The sequence below is a fragment of the Maniola jurtina genome, chromosome 23, assembly GCF_905333055.1.
Source record: "Maniola jurtina chromosome 23, ilManJurt1.1, whole genome shotgun sequence".
NCBI classification, from domain to species: domain Eukaryota; kingdom Metazoa; phylum Arthropoda; class Insecta; order Lepidoptera; family Nymphalidae; genus Maniola; species Maniola jurtina.
In genome coordinates, this window is record NC_060051.1 from 1,834,909 (window position 1) to 1,850,275 (window position 15,367).

A 15,367-nucleotide genomic window follows, 5' to 3' on the forward strand; every position below is an offset into this window, starting at 1 on the left:
CGAAAAACCTAAATCCACGCGGGCGAAGTCGCGGGCATCGGCTAGTGAACGATAAACCATAGAAGGCGCGGATCTAAAGCCGCATCCAGCATGTATCGTTATCTGATTACCGTATTCGTATCACCGACGCGTATCAGAAAGAAAAAGAAAAAACTTTTATTTTTGATTTGATTCAAATGTTATTCATTTGATGCAGCTAGTCCTAAAGTGGTCCTATTTTTTTTAATTTTACGTCACCCTAGCCTAATATTTGACATATCGTGGCCCGTGGATTCAGGATCAAACCGTTCCTTCACTCTAGTTCACTCTGACAGGCGTCACAAACTCATGTCTGTATAAAACTCAACAGGCTCTTGATTGGTTCAGGCTGTGTCATGCGACACTAGTCACTACCGTTTGACCTACTCAAAGTAGCATATAAGTATATTTTAATGGTGCAATCTGTCAAATGCCTGCCATTTCTATTGGCCAATGGTTCAAAACAATTTTTTTTTTTTTAGGTGAAAATGATCCAAAACCAACAGCAGCAAGTCGGCCCTGTGGATCAAGTTAAAGCCGGACTACTCAATGGCGTGGGTCCACAGCCAAGTTTAACATCTGTGCAGTGAGTTTATTTATTTTCCTCCCACTTGCTCGTAAATTGTTTCATTATTAGAAAAAGTCATTGGCTCTTTTTTGTACAAACGACAATAATTGGTTGACAGGTTCATACTGGTTTCTGGTTGGTACTGGAATTTCATACTGGACTCGCCTGGACCTTTATTCATACGGAACATAGATAAATAGATTAATTTTGTCCATTAAAAAATATTTATTTGTTTCAGACTGGACCAACAGTCCCAACTGCTGCAAGCCCAGCAACAGCTATTCCAGCATCAGTTCCAGCAACATCTCACCAACGAGGAGAAGGCCATGAAGCTGTTCCAGCAAAACCTGATGCAGGCGCGCGTGTCGCCCAGCCTCGCCGCCGACCAGCAGCTCTTCCAGCAGCAGCAGCAACTCCTCGAACAGAACCTCAAACAGCAGGTGATGATGGAGCAAAACCTCCTCAACCAGCACATGCTGGAGCACACCGTCAACAGCCAGGCGCTCATGGAGCAGCAGCAAACGCCGCTACAGCCGGGTCTACTGAACCAGCAGCTCGTAGCTAACGAGATCAACAGCCAAAACCAGGTGCTACAGCAGCATATCATCCAGCAGCAACAGAACATCATCGCACACCAAGCTGCAGCTATCCACCAAAAACAGCTGGAGGAGCAACTATCAGCGCAGGAGAACATGATGACCGGACCTCAGCCGAATCTCGTTTCAGGCCAAGTATTGGACCCGTCCCTTCAAACATTACAAAATATACTAGCTCAAATCATTCACAGGCCGGATTCCTTGCAAGCAAGGAAGGAGTCCGAGTCTGAGCAGATGCAGCAACAGCAGCAGCAGCAGGTCATCAATCAGCAACAAGTCATCAGTCAGCAACCGGAAAACGTCGAGATCCAACCGACCACTCAGCAGGAAACGGATGCCCAGCAAAGTAAAAATTTCGCAAACGCTCAAGTTCAACTTCCCACTAGTCAGTTTAATTTTCAACCAAATCAGCAATTTATTCAGCCGAGTTTATTACAAGCGGCCGTAGACCCGGTTATATTGGCGCAGCAGCAGCAAGTCGCGCAAGCGCAGCACCAGGTCGCACAAGCTCAGCAGCAGCTAAACATGCAGAAGCAAATGCTGGCCCAGCAGCAACTCGTATTGCAGCAGCAGTTGTTAGCCCAGCAACAGTTAACGATGCCGGGGCAGACGCTGTCGCCGCAGCACATACGAAACTTGCAGCAGCAGCAATATCTAACACAGCAGGAGATGCAATTGCAAACTCAACAAAATATACTAGATCAGCAGAATTTTGCGTTGCTGACACAGAAGCAGCAGCTAATGGGGCAGCAGCAGCAAAAAGTTGAGGAAATGTTGCGGTCGCAGCGGCCTATGTACACTAGGCAGGGGTCCGAGCAGAGTCAGATGAGTTCTGCAGATGTTCACGATCAGCAGCAAACATTAATCTCGGATCAGTATCAACCGCAAAATCCGCCGCTGCAATCCCAAATGTCCGTAGATCAATTGCAGTTCCAAAATCAGCAGCAACAGCAACAGCAGCAGTTTGTAGAAAAGCAGATGCAAAAACAGCCATCTGAAGAACAGTATCACCAAGTCCATCAAATGCAGGGTCAATCCCTACCACATAATATGGTGGCCCATAACTTCAACCTGGTACAGCAGAATGAGAGGCAGATATCTAGTCATGAAGGCACTCCCGTGCAGAATTTCCCTGCCAACCCTCTGCAGATGTACCAGCAGAATCAGCCTGCACAAACCATGCCGAATATGGCATATCAAGAATCGTCAATTGCAAACTCAGTTCCTAGTTCGTTACCTCAGAATCCACCCGCGACGCATTATCAACAAGTTGAAAACGTTCCGCAATCGCTTCCTACGCCGATGCCCGCTCAAATTCAGCAGGAAGTACCTATAAGTCAACCCCCTCAGACAAATCAGATTCCTCAAACGAGTCAGCCCGCAAGCAGTCAAATGCCTCAAACAAGTCAACCACCAGCAAGTCAGATTCCTCAAACAAGTCAAGTTCCTCAGACGAGTCAGCCTCTATCAAGTCAGCAGGTTCCTCAGCCAAGTCAACCTCCACCAAGTCAGGTTCCCCAGACAAGCCAAGCTCCAGAAATGGTGCCGCAACAACTCAACATTCCTGTGGAGGAAGGAATGACGAACGGTGGGCAGAAGGAACAGTTCCACACGCCAATGACGGAGTTCCCGTCCGGCGCTACCCATCAAGAGGCTATTCGCCAACCCGAATTAAGTTCCGTGGAGGAAAAACAGGCGGAGACTCAACAGGAGGGTGAGTTGATGTTGTGTTATACTATTCATATATTATTTTACGGCTGTGTAACGAAATTTATTGCGTTTTTATTGGATGATTTTATATTACTCATCTAGGCGTTTTTTATTGTATGAATTTACACTACTCTTCCTAAATGTTTTTTTTTTGGCATTTGGTGTGTTTTTTGAATGCAATGATTTCAAAATCATTAAAAGAGTTTTGGTGCAACGTGAATTCGTCACGAATACACATATTTCTGCTCATGATTTTTCATCGGTTGTTGACTATGTAGCCAAAATTGAAATTTCAGTTATTTTTGACTGATAATTTTCATTGGTGTAAATTTGGTTGTTATCAATCTATAAAACGAAATTGACAGGTTGAAATATAGTTTTTCTCTCTTTCACACCCACGGTTTCGGTGAAAAGGACGGTACTAACTTTAAAACCTGTCAACTTAGCTCGGAGATTGTGAACCTTAGTACGAGTGAAAAGTTCTAGTTTCTAAAATAAGAGCGTACACATGAAGTTGGTTATATGTTATACACTTTTCAATACTCAATTCAGTAAATCTCTAGCTGGTATTTTACATACTGTCCATTCCACAGCAGGTACAGCAGTACCCTCGCCCATATCAGGTGAGAAGAAATCCCGGGGTTCGAAAAAGCGTTCCCGGGAGAAGGAGAAATTCCCGCGCCTCACCGTGCTCACCGTCAGTGATAACAACACGGTGGTCGAGTGCCAGCTCGAGTCCAAGTCCAAGACTGTTACCTTCAAGTTCCACGTGCCTGATGTCAATCCAGAAGAGCTGGCCAGCAACTTTGTGAGTAGATTTCGACAAATTCTCATTTCGATTCGAGAGAAACTCTCCTCGTGGAGGATTCCTTGCTTGTCCACATCAGCACGCCTAACATGCATCCCACGAAAAAATTTGGTCTACACATTTACTCGTGTTATCTCTATGAACAACGCGAGAAAATGCGTAAGTATACAAAATTTTTCTCGTGGGGCGCATGTTAGGCCTTCAGGTCAGTATCACAGTTGAAAGAAATGTTTTAAATTGAAGAAAAAACCTGAACCTGATAAGCTAAAATGAACATATAGGTGGCGAACAACTTACTACCCGAATGGCAGAGCAGTGCGTTCATGGAGTTGATCGGCGACATCGTGCGACAGTTGCGCGACCCCGGCGCGGCCAAGCCTCCCCTCGCTCCCCTCGCGCCGCCGGAACGACTGAGGCTCAATATTGATAAGGTATTGTACGATCTACAATAAGGCAATAAGGCCCGGTTTCCATTTAGGCAGGAAGTTGACAAATGTTCTAGGTCAATATCTCTTGTATGAATGATTTCTTTTCAAAGATTTTTGAATTCGCCAACTCCTTTTTTTAACTCTTTACACTCCTAACAATTAATTTGCTAATTAAATCTATTGGGACCTTAAAGGGATTTAAATGTTTTACACGAACCATATCGGAAATATTATTCTGCCCTTTAAAAATACTCGCTAAAGCAAACTATTTGGGTAAGTTCGCATTACTCAAAAATACCATTTTTAGTATCTCCGTTTCCTTAAATTTTTTGTCTCTTCTCTGTCCACTGGTGTCCATACGCCTTTACTATCCTACCTCGCCGTTTTCAGTGCCACAGTTTGAACAAGAACGACTGGAACAGCAAGACCAGGAGACAGATTCTCCTGGTCTTGCTGTTCCAGTCGTTCTTGTTCCTCCAACATCTCGATACCACTTAATGATGCAATACTCGACGTAATGTTGAAAATTTAACAATTTAGATAATATACTTGCTGCGATAAGCGATCGAGGATACCTCGACCGCTGTACCTCGCTAAACATAGGGCCGAGCGTACGCCTGGCGCGCGACCTCCTTGTGCGAACGCTGTACCGAAAAAATAAGCTAAAACTCTTTTTCAGTCGGACTACGATTCTGAGACGACGGAGCGAGATGAAAACCTAACGGACTCGAATCAGGACAACTCGGAATGCACCACGCCCACTGCGTCGCAGGACAGTATAGCGCTGGCCGAGCTGGCCGACGAGCCCGAGCCGCCCCCCCTCGCGCACGAGCCGCGCCCCCCCGCGCCGCTCCCCGCCGTCGCGCGCAAGATCAGCACTGCGTCTTCTATAGGTAACGAAGAATGCACCACGCCCACTGCGTCGCAGGACAGTATAGTGTTGGCCAAGCTCGCCAAAAAAATTGTCTTGCTTGGTGTGAAAAGTAGAGTATTCAACACAGAGGTAATACTATCTTCATCTTGCAACACCCTCGCTACGCTCGGGAATTACTCTACGCTCCCTTGTTACGCTTTGAATTTATTCCGACGCCCGTAACGCAAGACCTGTTAAATAATCTGGTTATTCTCTATCAGGTTCTAATCAATCCGACGGCGGGTCGCTAGCGGACAGATCGGGCAGCACCGAGTCGAACGGCGAGCGCAAATCACAAAAACCTACTCGTAAGATATCGAGGTTTCTAGTCAGCCCCGTCGTGGATCGCGGCGAGGACGTCCCGGAGGAGAAAGGGGCGGACCGGCCCGAGGAGCGGCCGGCCGAAGTGCCCAAGCTCCCCGAACCTACCAAAGAGCCGCCCAGGGAACCGCCCCGGGAACAAGTCAACGGCCTGCCCGAGCCGGAGCCGGCGCCCACGCTGCCTGAAACGCAACCGGTATGTTGTTTTTGTATAACATGATCAACCCGTAGCTGGCCCACTACTGAGCACGAGTCTCTTCCTAGAGTGAGAAGGGTTGTGGCCATAGTCTGCCATGCTGGCCCAATGCGAATTGGCAGCCTTCACACACCTTTGAGTACATGGAGAACTCTCAGGCATGCAGGTTTCCTCAAGATGTTTCCTTCACCGTTAAAGCAAGTAATATTTAATTGCTCAAAAACGCACATAACTGAAAAGTTAGAGGTGCGTGCCCGGAATCGAACCCCTGACTTCCGATTAGGAGCCGGACGTTCTAACCACTAGGCTAGGCTATTTTTGTATATATTTTATTTATTAGTTACTAGATGATGCCCGCGACTCCTCGTGAATTTAGATTTTTAAAATCTCGTGGAAACTTTTTGAATTTTCGGGCTAAGAAGTAGCCTGTTTGTCTTGGAAGTGAAAGCTTTTTCTATACCAAATAGATGTAGCCCACAACTTCGTTCACTGGACTTACATTTTTAAAAATCCCGTGGGAACTCAACTTTTCTGGAATAAAAGATAGCCTATTTCTGTCCTTGTAGGCAATCAAATTTTACGAAAAGTTGGTTTTCAATCAATCAGTAAGTAACACTGAATACAGACGTCAATATAAGCTGTTGGTATTAAAGCCTAACTAAAGGTCACAGCGTACATAACGTGTTATTTCTCGTGCCGGATGGAAGAGTAGGATTTGGATAACCAAACGGATGGGACAGGACGTATCGTCCCGAATATTTTGTCGCTATATTTTTATATGCAACGATGTCAAGAAATCGTTCCGTCCAGCACGAGTAAAACCACGTTATGTATGAGCGCCCTTTAATTATTATTAATACGTTGCAGGAAATAATAAGACCGGAACCAATACAGAAGCCAATACCGCAGACAGTTCCAGAAAACTTCGTTCCTACTCACCAGTATTCACTCCCTTCACAACTCACGCATACTCCCCAAACCATCACCGACCACAGGCCTGAAGTCAAACAAATACCGAGCGAACAAAACGTGCAACTACCTCAGAGCACTACACAGCCGATTACCACCTCTATGACAAACAATATACAGTCCACAATCCCTCAAACGATGCCCTTCCAGAGTATAAACCATACGCTGCTAAACGGAGCGTTGCAACCTAGTCTAACAAACTTAACAACTCCCTTACAAATAGCAACAGATACACCCTTGCTTGGGTTAAGTCAAGTTGGAACACCAGTCGTTGGTGGGGATTTAGGTTTGAACCTTGGGCTGGCTCAAATGGCGCCCGGGTTGGTAGATCCTATGGCCTTGAGCAGGCTTCAGTTGGGACAGCCAACCCTGACTCCGAATTCAGGGATGAACGATACCCTGGCGAATGCGGAAAACATACAGAGGATGTTGCTGAAGCAGAATATTATCAAGTGAGCTTAATGGTTATTTCTTTTTATTAGATAAGCTCTATTAGCACAAATCTTAGGCACAACGCACACCGATAGAACGATGGAGCCGAAGTGTGGTATCTTGATAACTTAACCTAGCTTTAATTTGCTTTAGCATAAAGGCGGAGACGTGAATCGTCCAAGGGCTCCGTGCATCCTTTGAGTTTCCTCAGGATTTCTTTTTCATTACATCAATTTCAATTGTATACTTACCTTCGTTATATTTTTTTAGGTATTCGCTTTTTCATGAATGTCTTTGTAATTGCAAATGTTTTTTATCCAACAGCCAACAACAGAATCTCCAAGGCCCCAATCTATTAGGGCTGCTCAACCAACCGCAGTTCCCACAACCAGAACTAGGGTTGCACAACAACCTGCTCAACACGCAACCTGGTATGTAACCTTAACCAAAATATATAACCTTGGTTTATTGTTGATTTTTGTAACTGGAAATGAGTTTTTTGATAACATGTAAACTAAATTGTTGTTAAATTGAAGTCCTACCATTTATCGAAGCGAAAGAGAGAACCAAAGATAGATAAGGATGGAAAAATAGGACAAAATCTTACATTATAGAAGAAACTGCTCACACTAGCTTAGTCCGGGAAAAAATAATCTTAGATCCGGAAAGAAGCTTGGATCTCAGTAGTTAGTATGAGATTATACATGTCGCAAACGTTGATAGAATTCGAGCGTCGAAACAATATCGTCAGAGTAATGGACTTAAAGGGTCCTTGATAGAAAGTTGTAAATGAACTATAGATATAGAACTGACCGTAGAAGTGTAGTTATATGGACGAACTTGAGTTTTAAAACCAGGTTGTTAAGGATAATTTTACTTTAACGCTAAAGTGTGTCGTTGTTGAGATGTATAATCTTATACTAAGCCTACTGTACCGAATTATGCAAGGATACAGCTATGAAAAGGTTACAGACAAATAGACAGACATACTTTTACAATTATATTAAGGATTTAAAAATTCCCCTTTATTAACAAAATTGTCTTTTTCTTTACTTACTAAACTTTTGCGACTTTGTTTGCATGAAGCTTGAATAATTAACTATTCATTTTTTAAATATATATCAAACTCTACATAATATATCCATTAAATCGTTTGCTAAAGCGGTTGGAATGTCCGTGCGTATGTGTAACTAACAGCACGCGTGTGTGACAGGCGCAGGACGGCTGGCCTACGCTCCGCAGCGGTACTACCAGCCGATGTTGGCCACGGCGAACGATCTTATAGGTAACTATTACTAAACTCCTTTCAGGTAAAAAGTCAGCTAGACACTATAGTGGAGTCAATTGAGCCGTAAAACAGCCAATCTTGGGAAGCCCTCAGAAACAGCTCCGATTTTAATGTTTTTTTTTTTTTTTTAATTTTTTTTTTTAATATTTCAAATCAGAAACTTTGTGAAGCGAATAATTTATAATATTTTTTGAACTAACATGTATATGATATCTATACATGATGCCCAGTAAAACGTTACGGTCTCTTTGAGAGGTAAAAAATAAGTAGGTAAGGCGTATTGCCCTTTTTAGCAATATTAAAAGGAAAAAGAAGCAGACAATCTAGTTTAGAGAAAGACAATCGGCGCCATAATCTGCAAAATAATATCAACGTAACACAAAGAGTGACATTTATGAGGAGATACAAAACATATTCAGTTGGATTTGAAAATTATTATTCTATTTCTTTTTTCCAGTACAACAGCAAGCTCTCCAAACATCTGTGAATCAATTCAACCAGCCAATGGGCCCGGCATTCGGTTTAGGCCTGGGCCTCGGATCTCCCCTACAGGCCGGTCTCGGCGCGCAGAATCTCGGCCTCCAGCAGAACATAGGCCTCGCCACCCAGAACTTAGCCCTTAACCAGAACCTTATGGGCCAGAATCTTGGACAAAACTTAGGTATGCCCAATTACATTTCGCTATAACCACAGAACTCTAAATCTTGTTTAAATAAAACAAGTTGTAATAAAACATTAAATAACATGACTGTCCTGCCTAAAAACCAACTAAAAAATAAAAAAAGCCCTTTGTTTTTTAAGTATATTCTTACTCTTTGTATTTTTGTTAACAATAAAGTTGTTTAAATAAAATGAAAAATAAAATTCAATATGGCGGCATAGGGTGTTTTTTTTCAAATTTGGAATTATAAAAATGGCGCCCCACAGCCGCAATATAAAATATTTTTCAAAAAAAAAATAACAAGTGTCACTCGCCCCCATACATACAAATCCAATCAGGTTCTAAAGCTGAGATCTATTCACCGCACTTTAACTTTGTTCAGCCTTAAGCTGCAGTTAAAACGAGACAGATTTATATAAGCGATGTAACGCTGTCTCGTTTTAACAACGTCTTTAGTTTGAGCAAAGTCAAAGTGAACTGTTTAGTTCCCAGGCTTAGCGGTATGGTGAAATAAAGAACACACATACATACATGGACCCTGAAAACATTACACTCTTTTTTTGGGCAGTTGTGTGATTAAGATTATTGACTGTTAATTCTTGACAACTGCATGTTTTTATTTAAACTTAGTTTTAATAAAAGTATTTCATAAATTAAAAAAGGGGTTTGACGCTTGTCTGATATAACTACGTCGTACGTACGTGTGCTATGTAAAGAATATAATTTTATATTTGCCATTAGTATAGCTTATTAGTACTGCTAGAGGTCGCCAGTAAGTCTAGTGGGTCAAAATTTTGAATACACAGAGGCCGGACGTTAGATATTGTGTGTAATGTTTCGTTTACACTCAGGGCACAAGTCGTCACATATCGGCAAGCGCATGAGTGTTAAAAAGCATGAAGTTTCTGGATCAAAATAAAGGCATTTAGGCTAAAATTGAACTTGTTTTAATTCTGAGCAAAGTCTGAGAAAAGTCAAATTACGCGCTATAGATTTCAACCTAAGGCTAAGTGACCTGACAAAGTTATTTTTCCTTTATTTATTTGCTCAGATTTAAGTTTCAGTTAAAACGAGACAGATTTATGCTAGCGATATAACACTGTCTCGTTTTAACAGGTCTTGAGTTTGAGCAACTTCAGCTTTGTGTCTTTCTATGCTTATACGCTTGCCAGCCATTAACCAATCAAAGGAGACATTTAGCCGACGTTGGCCCTTAGTTTGAACGGACCATAACATGATTTTATAAGCTCAAGGCGCATACACATTACTGTGTTGTTGTTATGCTGTGTTGTGACGTGATGAGAGCCGATCGCCGTCACACGTTGTCTACATTGTCAAAAGCAACACTTGGCAATCAAAAAGTACAGCGGTACCGACTCTGAATAAAACACTTTGACTTTATGTAGACATGCACATTGACTATGCACATGCACTTATACTTTCGCTTGAAGAGCGCTGTGATTGGTCGATCGTCGTGCCAGATTGCGTTGCGACATATCCACAACACAGTAATGTGTCTTTATCTTAACTGTTCAGCAAATTAAGATGGTATAAGTGCTTCCTTGTCCACTTTTTCTTTTTCCTTCTTATTGTTAAAATTTTTGGGTTTTCAAAAAAAAAAAAAAACGCCCCCGGCCCGCTTTCACCTCGGGTCGCCCTTCCGGTTTCTGTGTGTTTAGTGGCTTAGATCACAATGTATTGGCTTTCAGAACATGGGATTGCTCGGACAAGCGCCACCGGTCGGCTATTCAGAATCTGATCTTTATGCATAGGGACCATATAGCTAGTACTAATCGACCCTGATACCATTTCCCATAAGTCTAGCGGGCTTTTTAAACCCCATGAACGTCGTATTGCGCTCTTTGGGGATAGTAATAGTGAAGATTTTATATTTTAAAGTAGATACCCTATAGAAACTTCTTTCTTCATTCAAACTTTACGTCAGTCCTACCCAAACCACCCAGCCCATAGCTCTTAAGCTTCTATCTTTAACGTAGTTAACTCTGCTATTTTCCACCGTAGGCCTAGGGGGCCAGAATTTAGGTTTAGGTCAGAATCTCATGGGGGGTCAGAGCCTGGCACTGGGGGGTCAAACTTTGGGGCTCGGAGGCCAGAACCTGTCGCTGATGGGGCAGAACCTTGGCCACCTGGTGGCGCAGAGGGCGGTACACAACGCCTTGGCGAGGCGAGCTGTTGATATGGAAATGGGTAAGTTCCTTTTAACATCCGTAGGACGACAACCTTAATATGCTATGATCCGCTAAACCAGATAAATCTTTATGTTGTAGTATACGCTATCCACAACCCTCCCGCTATTATACAATGTATAAGAAAAGCATGCAATACACACCAATTAGTGGTTCCTGCGTATTGCAATTTGCAACGCCACACACACTTCACAAAGATACACTCTAAGCATGTTTCACTTTGGTAACAGAGAATCCCTATGAAATGGTGGCAGTCTCCACATACAGACACTAGAGGACGCTAACACACTACTCGAACTCTTGTGAAGGATTCTATAGTCAGTCTACGCTGCGACGAAGTAATTTCCAACACAAAAACTAGTTGTCGCCACAGGGTTCTCAATCTCTCGCCAAACATCCTGTATCGCACTAACGATCTTTTAATTAGGTAGTGTCTTTCCTGCCTGCTATTGCTGTGCACGCCTCTTCTCAAGAAAAAGAAATCCTCTTATACCCATGATTTCTCGTAAGTTTATTAAACAAATCAATGTTATCTAACACAACAGGTATGGCAAACGTGAACTCGACAGGTTCGACGCAGCCCAGCTCGCCCAACAAGGCCCAGTCCTACAACGAGTACATGCTCACGCTGCAGAACAAACTCGCCTCTAACTTCAACAGCGTAAGTCCCATTATTGTATAACAGGTGTGACAAATGTAAACTCGACCGGGTCGACGCAGCTCAGCTCGCCCCTACAAGGCCCAGTCCTACAACAAGTACATGCTCACGCTGCAAACCAAACTCGTCTCTAATGTAAACAAAGTAAGTGCCATTATTGTAGCATCGGGTGATCCTACAACAAGTGCATGCTGACGCTGCACAACAAACTCGCCTCTAACTTCAACAGCGTAAGTACAATTATTGTATAACAGGTGTGACAAACGTAAACTCGACCGGATCAACGCAGCCCAGCTCACCAAACGAGAGCGTTCTACAGTACATGCTCATGCTGCAGAACAAACTCGCCTCTATTTCCAACATCGTAAGTACCATTATCGTAACAACACTTGAACGTGAGTTCGACGCAATTGGAAGTAACGCGGCAATAAAACGCACCTCCACATTGGCCCGTATGTGTGAGCGAGACAGTATAAGTAAGCTTCGCTTCTGTGGAGTGTTTGGCGACAGCTCACGGCTTTCTGTTTTCTCGGCAGGGCCCCGTGTCCCCGCAGTCTCCTCTGGAGTACAGTCCCGCGTTGTCGCCGACGCGACAGTTGCACGCGATTGCACATAAGGTAAATAACTCCGAGTATATAATAATAAATCCTTCTCAGGCCTTCATCAGTAATTCATTCTAATATCACAATATAAAAAGAGACACAGTAGTCACCTTTGATCTCGTGGTAAATTACGACCACGACGGCCCTTAAACATTGGGATTTGGGGCCCTAAACACTACTATGGATACGCGTATGAAATCGTAGGCATCGGTTTGAAAATACAAGGTGTGACCAGAACGCTTGCAAAAACTTAGGGTTATTATTATACTACCTAAACACAATTCAATGCCAATAACCATTAGCCTTAGCTTGTAGTTTTAGTGATTTAGCATTTTTCAGACCTGTAATGTATAGCCTGTAAAATTCGGGTCAATCGCCCACCTACGAGGCGGCATTGACTCCGAATGGCCTATTTACGTAACGTTCGTTAACTTCTAGCGTCATTCATATGTTTTATTTGCAACTAGAGGATGCCCGCGGCTTCACCCGCGTGGATTTCGGTTTTTTTAAATCCCGCAGGAACTCTTTGATTTTCCGGGATAAAAAGTAGCCTATGTCCTTCCCCGGGATGTTTCTCAAGTCTGTACCAAATTGCATTAAAGTCGGTTCAGCGGTTGAGCCGTGAAAACGTAGCAGACAGACAGACAGACAGACACACTTTCGCATTTATAATATTATTAGTATAATTAGTATATTATGAACTTTAAAAAAATCAGGATTTTCTTAATTTTTTTTGCGTTTTTTTGTGGCACCTTATCAGCAATCATCAGTCCTGTCACCTGTGTTCGTTTTTGCTAGCATTCTGGTTACACTGTGTATATTAATTACTGCTCTAATTTTATTAATTTCGATGCTGTTTTAAGTTTGGACCTAAATATGTTTATTGTATAAGTATTGAGGTCTGCAAAGCACTGCTTTTTAATCAGTAAAAGATGACTAAAAAATTGATAAAAGTAACCCGTAACAAAACTAATCCCGCCTATGGTGCAACTGGACCAGAGTTATCTATTTCTCGGTAGGAGATATGTAACTAGACCTAATAGGTATGTATTTTTCAGCGGGAGATATTGGAAGGCGCGGAGGGCGTGTCCAGCGTAGAGGGTGCGGAAGGTCCGGATGGCTCGGAGGCGGAGGGGTCTCACGCGGCGCGCGTGGCGCATCTCGAACATGAGCTTAGCAAGATTAGCTCCTACTACAAACACGCTGCGCCCAAGGTACCTTAGTTTATACATATAATAATAATAATTTGTTTTTTTGTTCATAATGTACACTGTCCTTAAGCTAACTTAACTAAGCTAACTTATACTTAACAATTATTTATTAAACTATTACTTAACAGCTATGTCTCTTAATATTATGTATAACAAATAACTCAAAGTGGTATTGTAAAATAATAATGCTACATTAAAAGTAAGTTGTACACTCTCTCATTGTACACTTTTTGACTGTCAGTTGTGGAGTTTGTAATATAATGATGTAATGGTGATAATAATTAATTAGGTAACCTTAAATCTAAAGCTACAACGGTTCCAAACGCGCTCTTAGTCTAAGGCTGAGATTGATAGAGCACACTTTGAGCTGACAAGTCTGAGCTAAGACTTAAGACACTGTTAAAACGAGACAGCGTTATCCCGCTGGCATAAATCTGTCTCGTTTTAACTGAAACTTAAGTCTAAGCAAAGTCAAAGAGCTCACAACAAACTCAGTGGAGTGTTCTCTTTACATCTCTTAAGTTGAGTTGTTTTGGCAGGACGCGTTCGGCGAGCACGGCGCGGAGGTGTTGACGGGCGACATCGCTGGCACCGCCGTCCCTACTTACGACGAAGGTTAGAAGACTTTTCCAATTATAGCCTCATCTGGTGAAGGAAGGGCTGGATCTTTTTTTGCGCAAAAAATCAACCTGGGTGTCCATCGCGTTAATGCAGCCAGTATTCTTGGCACAATTCCACGCGAACATGATTTGCACCACTGTACAATTCCGCTTCTTCTGATTTAGGCCTATTTACTATCAGAAATTGTTTCACTCACATTCCGAACCAGTGGTAAATTATTTTGACGATTCAAAAGCACTTGTAAAAGTTTATTTGAATAAAAATCTATTCTATTCTATTCGCTCTGCGAACATCAAAAGCGACCTGACCCTGCAATATTCTGACACTCTACGTGATCCAGTACTAAGTGTGTGACTAGAATGCCTTTCAGCGCTCATCTTTTTGACACATTTTCTGATAATTATGACCGACTGATAATAATCTAATTAGGATGTGGAACGCCCTTCTGTCATCAGTTTTCCCTTCCACCTATAATATGGGTAGCTTCAAGTCAAGAGTGAATAGGCAACTTCTAGGCAAGCGCGCTCCATCTCAGGCTGCATCATCACTTGCTAGCAAATCTGATTGCAAGCCAAGCGCCAAGCGCTAGTCTATATAATTCAAAAAAAAAACATCAACAATTGTGTGCTAGAAATAATTTGATGAGCGCGAAAAGGCACACTATTCATATATTTAGTATTACATCACGTAGACCGTCAATCGATCGTCCAATACCGTCACTTTTCAACTGTTTCCAGAAAAAGACGGTCGATGGGTGGTGTCCCGCGCGACGCCATTGCGCAGCTACGCTCTGTGCAGGCTACTGCCCGAACACGCGCATCTCGCGCATGGTGAGTATTTAACGAACCCAGTTTATCAATTAGTAGATAAAAAAAAACTTTTATTAGTTTGACTTGTTCGTATCGTAATCTCATCGGCGGTACCCCGGGTGCTGCAAATTTTCATGGGCGGCGGTAATCACTTAACACCAGTTGACCCGCCTGTACGTTTGGTCGCTATTTTTTATGCACCCACTGCATTATTATCCCAAGAGAACTGCTATTATGTGATCCCTCATCATCCACCCTCATCAATTATTATCGATACGACTAAAAAGAAGTAGATTCCTGATTGGGAATTCTTGTTGTAAAATGAATTCTAAAATTTAAGTTATGGACTAT

General features: G+C 42.7%; 1 protein-coding gene across 10 annotated transcripts in view; it reads left to right on the forward strand.

Annotated features, from left to right (window-relative positions):
- Positions 1–15,367, forward strand: part of LOC123877422 (nuclear receptor coactivator 6) — a 51,165-nt gene that overhangs the window by 32,250 nt on the left and 3,548 nt on the right. For 4 of the 10 annotated variants that reach the window (XM_045924179.1, XM_045924178.1, XM_045924181.1 and 1 more), the window contains exons 18-33: positions 501–604; positions 825–2,896; positions 3,486–3,700; positions 3,982–4,131; positions 4,808–5,021; positions 5,263–5,558; positions 6,426–6,979; positions 7,284–7,390; positions 8,173–8,245; positions 8,703–8,908; positions 10,931–11,116; positions 11,661–11,776; positions 12,310–12,390; positions 13,434–13,589; positions 14,126–14,201; positions 14,945–15,037. In XM_045924179.1, coding sequence (XP_045780135.1) covers positions 501–604; positions 825–2,896; positions 3,486–3,700; positions 3,982–4,131; positions 4,808–5,021; positions 5,263–5,558; positions 6,426–6,979; positions 7,284–7,390; positions 8,173–8,245; positions 8,703–8,908; positions 10,931–11,116; positions 11,661–11,776; positions 12,310–12,390; positions 13,434–13,589; positions 14,126–14,201; positions 14,945–15,037 — 4,699 coding nt within the window. The other 6 variants (XM_045924183.1, XM_045924182.1, XM_045924188.1 and 3 more) reach the window with 6 other exon arrangements.